Source organism: Desarmillaria tabescens (assembly GCF_030435595.1).
Source record: "Desarmillaria tabescens strain CCBAS 213 chromosome Unknown EV420scaffold_164, whole genome shotgun sequence".
Lineage (NCBI taxonomy): Eukaryota > Fungi > Basidiomycota > Agaricomycetes > Agaricales > Physalacriaceae > Desarmillaria > Desarmillaria tabescens.
In genome coordinates, this window is record NW_026848463.1 from 58,575 (window position 1) to 74,001 (window position 15,427).

Consider the following 15,427-nt stretch of genomic DNA (forward strand, 5'->3'; position numbering starts at 1 on the left):
TATGATCGAATGCCCGCTGGCCCCTATAACAATGCATTAGAGATAAGACTACTCAAGATGTTCGAACAGGAAACTCCGTCAGCACGCTTGTTCTAGTATACTATTCATCCTATCTGTCAAACAGGGCATTATTTGTCAGTCTATCTCGATTCAGCTTACATTTCCTCATATCGCTGACATTGCCACTTGCTCTGCTTCAGATCAATGAGTAATAGGCTACAAATTAATGAGTAATAGAAAACAGGAGTATCAACGAGACATCCGCATCGTGCCTTCCATTTACAGCTGCAGCAAAGTCAGACTGGCTGTAATGCACATAAAGTCCACAAGACGCTGCATCTATCTGGCATTTTGGATATCTCCACTTTCTACATGATGACAACAAACTCCCCACCTTTAGACCTGAGTACCATCATCCTAACCTCTGCGGGCATGTCTCTCGTCTGCTCGAGGTTACAAGAAGAAGCGAAAGCAGAGGTGCAAACTCAATCCACAACAAACGCGTGCATGACTGCTGAAAAGAAACATTGTATAGCCAGGAATGATCTTGAAAGTCGGACGACTCTACAGCACTCAAGCATTTGATCCGGCTTACATCCTCATTCCATGCTTTAAGCCAAACACGAGACGTCGCACCATCAAGGATTTTGATACTGAGATGTACGTCCATGATATGTACAAGCCGTTGTATGTCAGCAACACGATGGGCTATCACATGATTGCGCTGAAGGAGTATCCGAAATTGGTGTTACATTTCTTTTACTGTCTGCTTCAGCTCGTCATGGGTGTAGTGAAGCATAACAACAAGAAGAATCACACGTTGTCGGTGCCTCTGTCAGTAAAGACTTCCTGGTATGGAAACTTCTTGATAATAGTCACCAACGGGAAGAATCCTGTGGATTTTGAGCAGACCAAAAGTTTTGCGAATGTAGTTGATGGGATTGTGAAGAAGTACGCTTTTCTTCAACTTTGAGGCAAACTCACTCACGGACTTGCCCATAGATTTGTTATCGATTATGTTGGAGAGTGGGAAGCGATGAAGGTGAATCCCAATCCAGCAATTTTAATTTTTCCTGACGTGCATGATCAGAAAGCGACCAATTACAAGATGATCAGGAATAAAGCAGCACCCACCTTCCTGAGTCTATATCGCTGATCATCTCAAGGTACGAACAGTCCTCTAAGTTATTCAAGGGAATAATCACAAGTTCATTTTGGTGTATCTAGAAAGACATATACACATTAAATACATCTTCCCTCTGTAGACCACCCGTAATTGCTGAAATCAACGAACTCTTTACTCTAAAATTTCTATGTGAGAAGGGCATATGATGCTCCAGTTCCTTAATGTATGCCTTGAACTGGTTCGGCTGCACTGTCCAAACCAGGAACACATGGCAAAAATCGAATATTCAGATGCTTTAACTCTTTGCATCTATGTAGGCTGAATGTGTTGTCCAAATATGACCAACGGTCCCATCCACTGATGGGTAGATGAGTGGCAACAGACAGCTGCAGTTCTAGCAAGCTATCACTTGAGCTGTATCGTATCCAATTTGATATAAGGTGCATGCATTCTTCATCGACGGTGATCCTAAGTCGACGTAACTGAGGAAATTCTATCACAGATGGTGTCATAGGTCGACCAGGACCCTCTAAACCATGATCAGAGACGCATGCTAATGAAGGTGAAATGTTTCCTCACCAGCAGAGACCAAAAGGAGAGTGACGACAGATGTGCGAACTGACACCAAGAGGCGAATGACTGTTGATTCGCATTCCCCATCGTACTGGATGTATAACCTTTTGATATTTTGGAGCGCGAGTTTCATGTATGATTGGAACAGGAAGCTATTGATAAGTCTGCGCTTTCCCCGCTCCACTGAATATGTGAGCGATTGCAACTGTGGTGGACAAAAAGAGCAATCATGGTCCTCGCCATAGGACAAACAGATAGAAGCAGGACCGCCGATGTTTACTTCTTGCAGATTGAGACCTCGAGAGAGGAGTGTGACAATATCACTGTCCCTGTAAACACTCCTTCGAACGAATAAACGACGAAATAATGCGGGAGGAAACTGGATATCATGTACTCTGGATAGAGGAAAATTCGTGCAATCAATGAACAAGTCCTCAAGTCCGTCGTGAGTACCAGTGATAGTGTCGATTAAATGAACAACTGTCAGCTGTCTTTCGACACTCGCGTCGGCACCAGACCATTCGCGAAGAATGACTGCCTTTAATATGACGATGAAGATGGGGGCTGCTGTCGAAGAACGTCACAAATGCCAGCAAATTTGTCTCCACCTGGGATCACAGCGCATTGGTACAAAAACCTCTCAGCCTCAGGGACACACACTCGTGCCATCAGTAAGCATGCGCGAGCAGTGGATGAGTCTTGCAGTGCCAGACATAGGATCTGGTGAATAATTTCGGGTGGAAATGCCATGTCCTGACAAATATTTGAGTCGTTGTGTCTATGAGAACAAAAATACCAACCCAGCGAAGTATCTTGTCAGGGGATGGACTTTTGCTTAGACATCCCCTGGATTACTTATATGCAGACTAGACCAGGTAGAAATTGCCAATACATGAGTCATGGCTGAGACATTTTCCATGCTGCTCTAGAGAAAATGTAAGCATCAAATTTTATGATAATGAATGTCTTCGCTCGATCCGTGCACTTCTATACAAATCGGGGTCATCATATTAGTCCTAAAGAATAAGAGCCCTCAACGTCCCATCATTAAGTGAAATTGAACATTGACCCATCAGCGAACACTGGCTATATGAAATCATGTCACCATGCAGTCCAAAAGGCAAACCCATAGTCGTACATAGCAAGCATAGAAAGCCAATCGTGGAACAGTGATGGTGCACTCGATCGCGACAATATTAATGCTCGTCCCTTGAATCATGCCAGTCCAAATAAGGCAACAAGAATCGATCTATTGAAACGAATCAAACACTACGGACATTTATCTGCAAGTCGATGAACCACTCCAACTTTGACCCCGTTCTCCTTCAGAGGATTGAATATTCTCTTCAATACTTTATCACCTTGTGTTACACCTCCAGTTAACGCTCTGTGCACATTCATAAGGTGAACTTCCACGGATACAGTTCTTAGCGCAGGAAAGCATGCGTCAACTGCCAAAACATCTCTTATATCCATCCACAGACCCTCCGCAAGGACTCGCGATGTGTCGTGAACGAGTACACCAAAGTGGTTAATGGTAGAAGGTCGGGGAAGTGTTTGAACAGCTCGAAGTAGGAGTCTTAGATCTATGGAATCTTCACCGAGATGGAGCGAGGTCAGGCATTCGCATCTTTTCAAAGATAGAGGTGCTCGACAGTGGATTCGATAGAGCTATGATCACAATGAGGATAAGACAAACAAAGAGAGAGGTTCACATACGACACCGAAGAACAACATTGCAAGTCTCCAAAGTGTCACATGAATTATCAATGACCTTTTGAACAAGATCCACCACACTACCATCGACCCATAGGAAGAGATCCACCAAGTTTCGAAGTCGAGGTGCCATAAACTGCCAGAAAGGTTCGCTCTCCAGGAGAAAATGTATGCCTGACTCAACATGATAAATGAACAGTGAAAGGGGTTCTACCAGTGTTTGCGTCTCGTTCGATGCATGATGAGGTTCAACCTCTAACGTCTCGAGACTAAGGTGGTCATGCCCATGGTAATGAGAAGGTTTGCCAGGTCCGAAATACACAGCCTTGAGAGTTGGATGGAAGGACAGCAGCGATATCATGAGGCTGTCAGTGAACGTGCATGACAAGAAAGTCACTGTACGAAAATGAGGAATAATGGTACGGAGGGCGGCGACGAGAATGTTACTGAAAATACACCGTTCAAACACGAGGGAAAGGAGAGGTAAGCCCTCTGAGGTGGCATTTACAATTGTTTTTATCAAGCCGATGTCATGGTATTGGATCCAGTTCGATGTCCATGCGGCGAACAAAATGTATGATATGTGGTACGTGCTCGAACAGCTCCCACACTTCTTGGGGTGTATTCTTGGGCCCTGATGCGAATTCGATAAAATAAGTAGGTGCATGATCCGCGGAGAAACACCTTGTTGACAGTCGAGAACATGATGGCTGTGTATAGGCTGTGCCGGCAAAAATCACCTGGAAGAATGCTATCCGAAAAGCATGCCAGGCAAATGATCTCGTCAATAACCTCTTGCGGAAAAACGGGTCTGAGCTGTCTCCTTTCCTGCTCTTCCAGACTCGGCGACCTAACTCAAGTGTCAGCCATTAGGATTGTTAGAAGTGAGTTGATGGCGACTCACCGTAAATCTATTACATTGTTATCTGTTTCTTCATCGCTATCAGAGCGATAGTCCAGAACACAACTGAGTACCGTGAGCAAGCACGACATACACCCATAACGAAACATACCTTTTTGGCATGGGGGAAAATTAGGCGAGTCGACGTTCGGTTGCCACCTATCCTCTACCCAAACAGGCAGCCTAAATACCCACCAATGCTTGGTGCTGACAAAATGACCGATGCCACCCCTCCAAACACGATCGAAAAGCGGAGGCGGAAGTTACTTTTGACCAATACAATCATTCGATTATTGATCGAAGGTGACCAATCGTTAGGGGCATAAGTGAGGGTGTGTTGAAAGTAAGCATGCCATCGGACAAATGGACCCGCAAACAATGTGCTGTGCATATTCTGTTAGATACAACAAATAGATAACAAAGAAAGGCTTACCGAGATGACCCTATCCCAAACATGTCGATGCAGACGACACAAGGTTGCTGCTAATAATGGCCGACGGTCCACAAACGCTCGCAATTGGAGTCCCCTTCAAAGCGAGCATCGAGAGCAGAGGGAATCTGGTTGAACAGGTACAAGTAAAAGAAGCACCAGCCCGAGTACGGTCTCACCAGCACATGACATGCATGCTCAAGCGTGATAACTTCAAATTGACAATGCTCTCGCATTTCCTAAACGTTCATTCACCAATTTACGAGTGTCTGCCCTATGACGCTTTGGGCGACGTTGATGTTCGTTATCCGATTCATTTTTTCGTTTTGTCTTCACCAAACCCAATCGATCCACTGCTTCTTCGAATTGTAACAACTGTCGGTCGCCGAGGCTATTAGCGTCAGTATCCTCATTCACATGAAGTGAATTCGGATTGCAGACTACAGCAATTTGTGCGAGCTCTTTATTTGCACCCTCTATCTCTCTCTTGTTGCCATATTTCTGATTAGTAAGTAACTGCAGAACCCTTAGTCGTCTGCTCTCGTTCCGATAGTCTTCTGATTGCCTCTTCTGAATCTTATCAATCTTAAAGGGCCTTAATATCAGCAAACCACTCAAAGACTTTGCTCATGATGCCATTACATACGGAGCTTCAGTGCCTCGACAACTCTCTAAATCAATGATGACATTACGCAGTGTTTGCCCCTGCACCTTATGAGCCATCATTGCAAAGGCTGGCATGATAGGAACCTGTTTTCGTTTGATCAATAATTTTTTCTTCGAGTAAGGATGTCTGAAAATCAAATCCATTGTATCTTGCAGGGCAATGACCTGATTTTTTTGTACGCCAGATAAATTTGGTCCCGTTATGGAAGGCAAGGATACCACACATGAAAGAGCATAACTGTCGGCCATCTTTGTCATGTTTGTATCGAATACGATCAAGAATTCCGATAGCCCCATTAACAATACCTGCTTGGACATCAAAGTTCGCTGTGATCATCACAGGCATCCCGATGACAAGCAGCAATGCTCCAAGTCTTTGACATGTTGTGCCTGGATGTCAGACCATGCAGATGACTGGTCAAGGAAGGATCGGTAATAACTTTTTGATGATGCTCGTCTACAGAGTAATAATAGTGCAATTGTCTTCCAGTGCGATCTGCAAAACTTCGAGCAGGCTCGATCATTATATGCGTCTTTAACTGCATTTTCTGACACTATCAAAGGTGCAGTTCTCCCATTCTTCTGAGTTCCAATCCAGTTTAACACGACTTGCCAGTCTAGAATTCAGCAGTTTGAAGTCTGCCTCCATACATACACCTGTTCGCAATCGACCCAAGAGATCGACAAAGTCAGCATTTTCAGTGCCTTCCTGTCTCATAACTTTGTGCAGAATTACAACCACATCGACCGAGAACCACAGCAGTTTCCCCAGTACGTGTTTTTGAACATGGAATCTGCCCTCGAACTTCTGTTCTTGACACGACTGAAAATTCGACTATCTCCAACAGGAGAAAGTTGCGCAAAGTCACCCGCAAAAATTATGTTGATACCACCAAAAATGCCATTATCTTCCTTTGCTTCACATAACGCTGCAGAAATCTGTACCAACATCTTCGAACCAACCATAGACACTTCATCAATAAAAAGATAATCCACTCCTTGCCACATGGAAACGAGGTCTCGACTGGAACCTGATTGAACAGAACCATGTTTTCCTCACCGGTTCAGCATCAGAGCACTGTGTAACGTCAGCCCAGATATATTTTTCGCAGCAACGCCAGTATAGGAAGCAAGTCTAAACTGTCGTGACTGATTCCTCGAGTCAAAGAAATCATGGAGCGCATTTATTACCATAGATTTACCTGTACCTGCCGGGTCCATTCAAAAACATCCTCAGAGGCTTAGGCTTTAATTGCATACTGTGCTCAGCAATGATTCGGAATGCTCTCTGCTGCTCTGTATTCAGCGTGTACTTCTGAATCAATGTGTCAACATCTACTTCCTTGTCTGCATCGGTTGCAGGAATGTCTTGCTGAAACAAAGGAGGTAAAACTATTGGATTGTTGAAAGCTTCGTGAAACGCACTGCCTGTCATTGACATTGGTGGTAGATGAAGAACCATGCTTAGAAGGAGAAGGTTCTGGAACAGTGTTAACCATTGCACTATTTTTCAACAGAGTACGCCGTTTCTCGTATTCGCTAAACCAAATAGCTTCCTGATGAGGTGCGTCTTCGTCAATTAACTCTTCCCCTGTCTCAGAGGCCGACTGAATGCCGTTTCTTTCAGCCCTCGACTGGATTTGCTCTGTAAAAACTCTGTTAAACATTCCAACGCTCTCAGCATGGCAGAGACTGTCGTGTACACTCCTCTTCATAAAATCCATACGTTCTCCCATCGCGCGGTCAAGGTTCTGAAGATGCTGCAGAATTGCTTCATCTGTGTCCTCATCACCTTGGAAATCGTCATCGAACTGAGAGCGACCTCCATATCCTGGAAACGCATTTCCAGGCATGCGAATACTGACAGGCGCACAAATGATCATCATGACTATCACGACATTCGTGCATGATTTGCATGTTATCGATAACAGACAAGACATTACGAGCACAGATCGTACGGAACCTTTCAAAAGCGTCACTCCATGACTCCCCTGCATTTGCAAATCTGAAGCGGAAGTCCACAGTTTGAAAAGAATAAGCATTAGACGACAGTAACATGGATAAACTTCCTCCTTGTCACGACTGGGGAATGGATGCACCCAAAGGAACAGGTACCTTCCGTGACTCTGGTCAGTATAATCACCTGATAGTATGTATCTTTTTCTATGTGCTCAGAACTGAAAGTAAACTTAGGTCTTTTCCGACTACAGTCCTCAAGAACATCTTGTAATGAGGCCCAGTCGCCTTGTGCTAGCATTTCGACTGATGGCATCTGATCTATTTCTGGTTCTGCCATAAACTTGACATCACTATCGCCCTCGTCATCTTCATTGTAATACTTTGTACCAAGTTTCTTACTTTTTTCTTTCTTAACACTGAGCCTGTGTACTCCCATAATGATAATTCATTCAATGCAGGGCCACGGTGAATGTAATCAGTGACTCTGCTCACCCGTGAGATCAACTCGCCACTTTCATCCACAGGACACAACTATCTCTTCCTCGTCATCACCTTCGATCTCAGCAGGATCATCAGGACCTGTTGTCACTATGTTCACTCTCATTATCAGGAATCATCATCACTCAACTGTTCATCTTGTTCAAATGTTCAGACCGATGGTTTCTCTTTCATCCGATATCTCGAAATTGAATCCTCCTTGGTCATCAAATATGTCCATTGCCTCCAGCTAAGGTTATAGAGGGTTTGTCCGGACTCTGTGGGCAGCACGTCCACTTGCATAGTGCTTTGCAACGGATCAGTTCGAAATGTTGACAGGTATTTCAACATGTTGCATGTCGAAATGGAATCCTCGTGGTTTAGGTCTTGTGATGTGATCGATTGACGAACAGAGCATTCTGGAGACGGATCTTGTTTCTCAATGTACTGCTCGAAAGAACCCCAGTACAAACCTTGATACTCGTGACTAGTAAAATGATCCTCGAAAATCCATTAGGTAAGAGGTGACCTGCTGCCCAGAGAGTTCTTGATGTGATAACATAGTATAAGCACAACGCTGCAACAAACGCTTTGCTCTCACAGTGATTTCATCCTCGTTGGGATTGTATTCTCCCAACTTTTTAACAGAGAGCTCTAGAGCAGCATAAGCGATGTGAGTCTTAAGTTGTGATTTGGTGATATAATCAGTGATATAATATAGGACAGCCTTTGCAGACGCACCGGATCCGATGAATTTGATATCCATGTTACACCTCATCGCACGTAAGATTGTTTCATTGAAGTTGTTCACCATTCCATTCAGGCATCTCAAACAAAGTTCACCGGTTTCATAATCGAATGAAGATTCCGCTCTAATTTTGCTCTCATCGAGGTCAAACCGACAGACCTTGGGTTTCGCCATCGCCACAATACTTAAAACATGTTTTACTGTGTGAGTGAATCTGACAATCTTTTATGAGATTATGCAGATCTCTTTGGCAGAGTGCAGGGTCTCTTTCCCCACGATCATTCAGTAAATCAATGCCTCCCCTTATGGCAGATGCATGATAACCATCGGAAAGAATGGGAACCGAATTTTCTGGTATGTCTGGTATATAATTGCTGATTGCATCATCTAAGAATGAAAGCAGACTGATCTCTGAACTCTTTGTTCGCCCTGCCTGTCAATGCGGTCCTTGATTTCATTGGGATTCAACAATCCCTCTAGCCAAACTAACATGTGACAGTGAAGTGTACCGCGTCCTTGGGCTTCAACACATCCATAATATGCCTTTACCAGTCCGAGAACACCTCCATCGAAGTCGGTTCATTTTGGATCATAACCTAATATACATTTTATGAAGGCTTTCATATAACATTTAAAAAACCTCGCTGCGACACTGGGATTCTTGCCTACAAGAATAGTTTGGTCCCTATGTTTCAGAAGATCTCCACCTAGTATGTTATCCACATGTCGATATCAGAACCGGCCAGAAGACTGACCACTGGATTATAGATGTCAGTGGGATTGATTGTAACGTAGAAACTTGGCGAGCCTTGGTCTATCATCAGACCACGAATCTCATTCCTCATGACTGTATGAGAGGCACCCGAAGCTGGAACTGTCGCAGTTACTGCCTTGACTTCCTTCATCAATGTCAATGCCTCCTTCTCTTCCGGGTTATTCGCCGTTGTATAATCACCTCTAGAGATGCGCTCTGAGACATATGAAGTGCTTCTGGGGAAACAGTAGCAAAACTTCGAGCAACAGACGTGAAACTCTTGCGTTTCACTTTCAAACTTGTGTGTAGCAACATTTCTCGTCTTTGAAGCATATTAAATGCAGAAAATAAAAAAGAATAATGCTCTTGAAACCTTGTATCGTTCAGATTGAAAAAATGTTTAACTTGGGAGGCAATGAATAGACTCATCCTTCTACTTGGCTCCTCAAACCCACCTATGCCATACATGGAAACAAAGTTGGGTACATCATCGGGAACAACAAAGGATTATTAAATTCGTCCGTGGGTGAAGGATCATGCGTAAGTTCAATATAACCCCCCCCTCTTTTGTGGATGTGCCTCATTGCTGGCCTGTTTAAGATTATTCGAAGAGGAAGAAAAATCAACGTCCGCTATAATGATGCTCTCAAAATTCACTGAGTCAGGTACAGGCAATTGTACTTTGGGATTATCAACAGATGCTTCATATCGCAATGTCAGAGTGTCTCCGGCTGCACTGGGCAAAATATGCTGTATAACAAAAGGCAAGTTTGGATTGTCATCTAACTCCTGAAGGACCGTTTCATTGATTTCAATGTCACGATAAAGGGGATTATTATTTTTCAGCCATTTCAAAGCCGCCCAGACGCATGCCCCATTGACAGCCAGGGGTTTAGCCTTTGTTCTGAGCCATTCATCTGAAGGCTTATATGCACCAACGAAGAGTACACATAATGGAGACGTGATTTCCTCAACAGATGGTGGCAACGATCTTGCTATTTCTGATGGTCTTTGTGGATAAACAATAACATGTCCTCTTATTCCTCGCTGCATGTAGTCCTTCTCAATACCACCTTCTTCTTTCAACTGAACTACAGTGCACTTTGAATGACATAACGAGATCATATTCTCTTCGATCATCGTCAATTTGGCCAACTCGGGGGGTACCGGTCCCTGATATAACCCATTAGCAAGGCTCAGATGTGGAACACGACCACAACGGATGCTCCTGACACAACATTTACACATGCTTAGAATGGAGATACCATCGACACCAACCTCTATTCCGCTTGGGTCTAATTGTAATCCAGCGAGTTCGCCTGTTTGGAATGGCAAATCATTGTCAGTGCCAGGCCATTTCATGACATCTGTCCTACCCTCACCGTTGACCCGTAAGCACATTAAATCAATTTCATTGACAGTCAGTCGACGAATGTCTTGTATATGATAATGTGCAGCGCAACAAGAGCATGTAAACATATGTAGTGAGTCGCTCCCAGTTTCATGCATAAAATCAGACAGTAAGCGTTCCTTCAATGATAGAGATGCCTTTCTTGGCCATTGACTCCGAACTTCTTCCAGCTGCGCTTGTCTCTCATTGTCCATGTCACGAACCACCTCTTTTCTAATAGCATTTTGTCCAGAAACAAACTCTGCATATTTTTTGCCTTTTTGGATTCCATGAATGTGATTCCTTATAACAGTACGGGCTTCCTTTGTGGTGGATACATCGGGGTTCAAACCATAACTGGTCATGATGCGACGACACGCTCTTAAAGAAAGGGTTTTAACAATACGTTCCATCTGAACAAGCAACAAGTCTGTGTCTGAACGAAGAGGTATATCAGAAAGGGAGCGATGTTTGTCACACATAGATGTCGTATCATCATGATGGGCACATATTCCGTCCTGAAAATGTTCACTGAGATCAGTTATCAAGTCAGAGATTGTAGTGTTAACACCGGAAAAAATTCCGTGAGCCTTGGCCATGCGCTCCAAAACAAGTGTTGGAGTACCATCCAGAAAACCCCAAGTAGGTGGACCAAGAGTGTGCGTATAATCTGTGAGAAAGTTAAGCATTCTCTGCCTAGTCCAGGACCCTTTAAAGCCCAATGACCCAACTATAGCACCAAGCTTCGATAAAGTCAAATGCGCAACATGCCCTGTGTAACTCAATACATGTTGAACAGTATGTAAACTGAGTTCGACTGCAGACGTGAATCCAGATGCAAATACAGCACACTCAAATGTATCATTTGGGTCCTTGAAAAATTTGTCATGCTTTCTAAATCTTCTATGAGATTCATAGCAGTCTCCTACAATCAAATGCCGTATTACAGACTGTCTAATTGTAACAATGTCAACACTGTCATCATACATAAGGCCATGACTGCGAGCAATAACATGAATAACATCGAAGTCCTCGACAAAGAGAGAAGCATGAGGACCAGTAGCAATACAACTGAAAAACAGGGAAGTCAGAATGCAATGTTGAATACTGGATCCAACACCAGACGAATCTGAATCTCCATGCAACAGACTAGGTGCAGACACAGACAAACCATCAGCAGTAACATCAGCAGTATCAGTGGTAATATCAGCGGTAACTTCAGCAATATCAGCAGTATCAGCAGTATCAGCGGTGGTGGATGCATATGGTCTAGCACTATGACCACTTCCAGTAGCCATGCCATTTAACACGGATGCGGAAGCCCTGTCACAGACAGGACGGTCGAGGAAGACGGATTAATCACTGAAGTGATATCCCTTGGGATAACATTGTCAAAACGACGCAACAGGAATGGCGTCATCGGTGGAGTCATGCAACACACCATCAACTGCAACAAATACTTCAATAAAACAGTGTAAAGAATATAAGAAAGAACAAACTGGAGCCATAATCGGGTACAGTTCATGATACAACGCCGAGAAGTCATGACCGAAAATGATGTCATTGTCAGGGATCCTGGACAGCTGGAATCGCATGGTTAACACAGCAGTACCATGCTCTCCTCGGCAATGGACAACAAGTTCCAAAGAATGGGACGTCGGCAGCCCACAGGAAGACAGCCACGACGTTGACACTATAGAGTTGAACAGATAACCGTCGAACGAGTACCAAACAATCTTGTCGTGAACAGAGAAAATAGTGAATTGAGAGTGAGACATAGGTGGGTTACACGGAAAGGAAGAAAAGGAAAAGGAAGAAAATCTTTAGTATCGACTCTTTAAAGCTCCGCAAAAACCTCCAAACAACCAGGGACAAACAGTCAGCAAGGGGCGACACACAGAGGTGAGACAAGATCCCCTGAAAACATGATCACAGACACGTGCACGTATCGTTTCAACACTGCATTCCGGTGCCAAGACCATGGGCTAAAGCGATTTTAACGACGTCTTCACATTCAAGTCTCTCAAACCCGGTCAAAAGACGAAACAATATAGTCAGGATGAGGATTTGTAGGGCATGTGCATTGTGGCATTCACTCGTTTCTGGAGGGTGCTCTGTACATGAATGCTTTCGCTGTCGGACAAAAGTCCAATAACATCGATGATGGCCATGGAGCATAGGTGATGGCATCCGTAGCACTGCATTTGATGACAATAAACATGACAAAGAGAGCAAAGATGGACAGATCATGACTGGTGCGACACTGAGTCATGAATGCAGAGCACAATAAACCACCCTCGCCTGCACAGAGGCCTGCGAGGAAATGCTCCAATAACAGCCTTCCAAATTGCGAAAAATCCATGCAGGGATGTATATGAAAGACAACCATGACCATGTAATTGGTGTGCAAGGTCACGATGATCAAGGGTAAGAAGTCCTCGGGTAAGATCTGTCATTGCAACATAGTGATCAATCAAAGCCTGCAGAGCGATAATAGGTAGCTTGTTATTCCCTTGAAAGAAATAATCAGGTAAAACGAGATAAAGAAAACAGTAGTTGATATAACACACCTTTGTGGAAGTTAGGACTTTTGACGAGTTCTACAACCAGTCAAATCCGAGTTGAACAACGGCATTACTTTCTTTTCCAATCACGAGTGGAATTTGATGTCATGAAAGTCCTTGCTTGCAGTGAACGGTAATGGAAGAGATTCCTCCAGAAGCATGAACGAGACTGCCACATCGAGAGTGATTGTTTTTGAAAGCGAGAGTAAGTTGGTACTTCTCCTTCCCAACGAGACAGTGAAGCATGAGGAATAAAGACAGATGGTGGTCAAAAGAGCCGTGCCATGCCGCTTGGTCAGGATGCGCCCCTCACGTGATCCAGAGGGAACAGAAGGATGAGGGTGTACAGTCTCTAAACCGGTTATCTTGCAATTCATGCCAAAAACACAAACAGTAGCGTTTTTTTCAGTTGAGACGCATCGGGCAGACATGGAACATGGAGAGTGCTCACTGCCTCCGGCTTCCATTGGCAGTGTGTGCGGAAAAAAATGGAAACAGTGTCTTCGGTCATAAAACCGGTTATCTTGCAATTTCACGCCAAAAGTTTCAAAACAGTAGTGTTTTTTTTGGACTGGCACCCATCGGAGACAAACGGATGCGCACTGCCCCTGGCTTTCTTTCCGGCTAGTTTGCAATTTTCACGCCAAAAAGTTCAACAGGAGTGAACTGCACATTGACCCACTACCAAGGGTAGCGGGAATACTATTTTACTAGAACTTTCCACGCTTTTCCTCAGACTTCTTCCTTAATAAGCAAACTTCGGCATGATGCCGGATTGCCAAATCCCAACAATTACCACGGCCAAGCAGGGTTCGAATCGAAGCAATAAACAGTCTCAAGGTCAGATGGTCACTCCACCGATGACTATACCAGTAAAGACGCCTCATAGTGCTGTCTTCCCACTGAGGGAGAGAGGGGGGGGTTAGAGGGGCCGTTGACTGGTTCTCTGCGGTTCAAGAGTAGATATCACTGACAAAACGAGTTACGACAGAGAACCTAATAAATATCATGTTATTGGGTGACATCAAACCAAAACGAGAACCTGCCTGATAAGAGGGATGTGACCGATTGCTACTAAAAGCCACTACTTCGTCTGTAGTACCGTAAGCTCTTTTCCCCGGTGACCTGGATAATGATAAGAACTTGAACAAAAAAATAGCCTTGATGCTTAAAGATTCTTTGACCGGGATTCGAACCCAGGTAGTAAGCAGCGCTGGATAAGACCCACAATGTAAGGAAGAATTAATATTTTGGTCGTCTACTGAATGAAGACATAAATGGAGAGGGAGATAGATGGGTCTTGTAATGAAAGTACGACTAAAACCGGAGCAGGGTATCTGACCGATTGCTAAGATTCATGACTGTGTCTGTGGTACCCTAAGCTTCTCCTGACTGGATAAGAACTTGGAAGGGTACGATAAGAGCCTTAAACAGACGATACAAAAGTTTATTTATCTGACCATGCTCCAGTCGGGACTCGAACCCTGAAAACCAGTATGATAAAACCATAGCGTCACGAAGGATTATCTAAAGGGATTTTTGCAGTTTCATTTATAGCGATGCTTATTGCGGAAACCAGCCACCTGTGAGAATCACGTAAATAGTCAGACAATGGAAAGGCAGATGGCCTAGTAATGAAAATACGATCACATCCACGAAGCATGGGTACGCGGAATCAATCTGAAGCTCAGGCGCAAGGAATAAAAAGACTATCACAAAATATAACCCTTCCAAAGGGATTCGAACCCTAGTCTTTGACGTCACACACCCAGTAGGTCACGAAGGACATGTATTACGACAACTGGACAACCGTAATCTTCCCAAACCCCGACCCGAGGGCGGTTCTCCCGAGTTCTTCGTCATAATCCAATGAGGTCCAGTTTATTCAACGGGTTCGAGTGCACCTCTCGAACGCGGACTTGCCCAGTGGGGTTAAGCGGGCCGGGAACACAGCTGCCATGAGCGTCTCGCACCTGTCATGTTCTTCCCAGTGGGAGACCATCGCGCTGATCATGGGGCCGTATCTCTACTGCAGTCCCCACGGTTGCCGAGGATAACATCTGTGCATCGAAGTGCACTCCGTCGAGATGATATTTTGCTGGTGAGGGTTGGCGGGGAAGAAG

General features: G+C 44.3%; 5 protein-coding genes across 5 annotated transcripts; 1 reads left to right on the forward strand and 4 right to left on the reverse strand.

Annotated features, from left to right (window-relative positions):
* Positions 1-375: 375 nt before the first annotated feature.
* On the forward strand, positions 376-1,156 carry EV420DRAFT_1488283 (uncharacterized protein; the record flags this gene model as incomplete). Its single annotated transcript, XM_060470608.1, has 4 exons — positions 376-477; positions 536-951; positions 1,003-1,042; positions 1,091-1,156. 4 exons carry the CDS (start codon positions 376-378, stop codon positions 1,154-1,156), a joined length of 624 nt encoding a protein of 207 aa, XP_060321862.1.
* A 2,789-nt stretch (positions 1,157-3,945) lies between these two features.
* EV420DRAFT_1488284 (uncharacterized protein) lies at positions 3,946-5,487 on the reverse strand (the record flags this gene model as incomplete). The annotated part of the gene is made up of 8 exons (XM_060470609.1): positions 3,946-4,049; positions 4,156-4,265; positions 4,320-4,341; positions 4,429-4,499; positions 4,529-4,710; positions 4,750-4,843; positions 4,970-5,341; positions 5,393-5,487. 8 exons carry the CDS (start codon positions 5,485-5,487, stop codon positions 3,946-3,948), a joined length of 1,050 nt encoding a protein of 349 aa, XP_060321863.1.
* Positions 5,488-8,361: 2,874 nt separating this feature from the next.
* EV420DRAFT_1653522 (uncharacterized protein) lies at positions 8,362-8,770 on the reverse strand (the record flags this gene model as incomplete). The annotated part of the gene is made up of 2 exons (XM_060478757.1): positions 8,362-8,394; positions 8,450-8,770. 2 exons carry the CDS (start codon positions 8,768-8,770, stop codon positions 8,362-8,364), a joined length of 354 nt encoding a protein of 117 aa, XP_060321864.1.
* A 405-nt stretch (positions 8,771-9,175) lies between these two features.
* EV420DRAFT_1623673 (uncharacterized protein) lies at positions 9,176-9,683 on the reverse strand (the record flags this gene model as incomplete). Its single annotated transcript, XM_060475960.1, has 3 exons — positions 9,176-9,303; positions 9,336-9,553; positions 9,574-9,683. 3 exons carry the CDS (start codon positions 9,681-9,683, stop codon positions 9,176-9,178), a joined length of 456 nt encoding a protein of 151 aa, XP_060321865.1.
* A 122-nt stretch (positions 9,684-9,805) lies between these two features.
* EV420DRAFT_1623674 (uncharacterized protein) lies at positions 9,806-10,475 on the reverse strand (the record flags this gene model as incomplete). The annotated part of the gene is made up of 2 exons (XM_060475961.1): positions 9,806-9,982; positions 10,032-10,475. The coding sequence occupies 2 exons, from the start codon at positions 10,473-10,475 to the stop codon at positions 9,806-9,808; spliced, it is 621 nt and encodes a 206-aa protein (XP_060321866.1).
* Between the last annotated feature and the right edge of the window lie 4,952 nt (positions 10,476-15,427).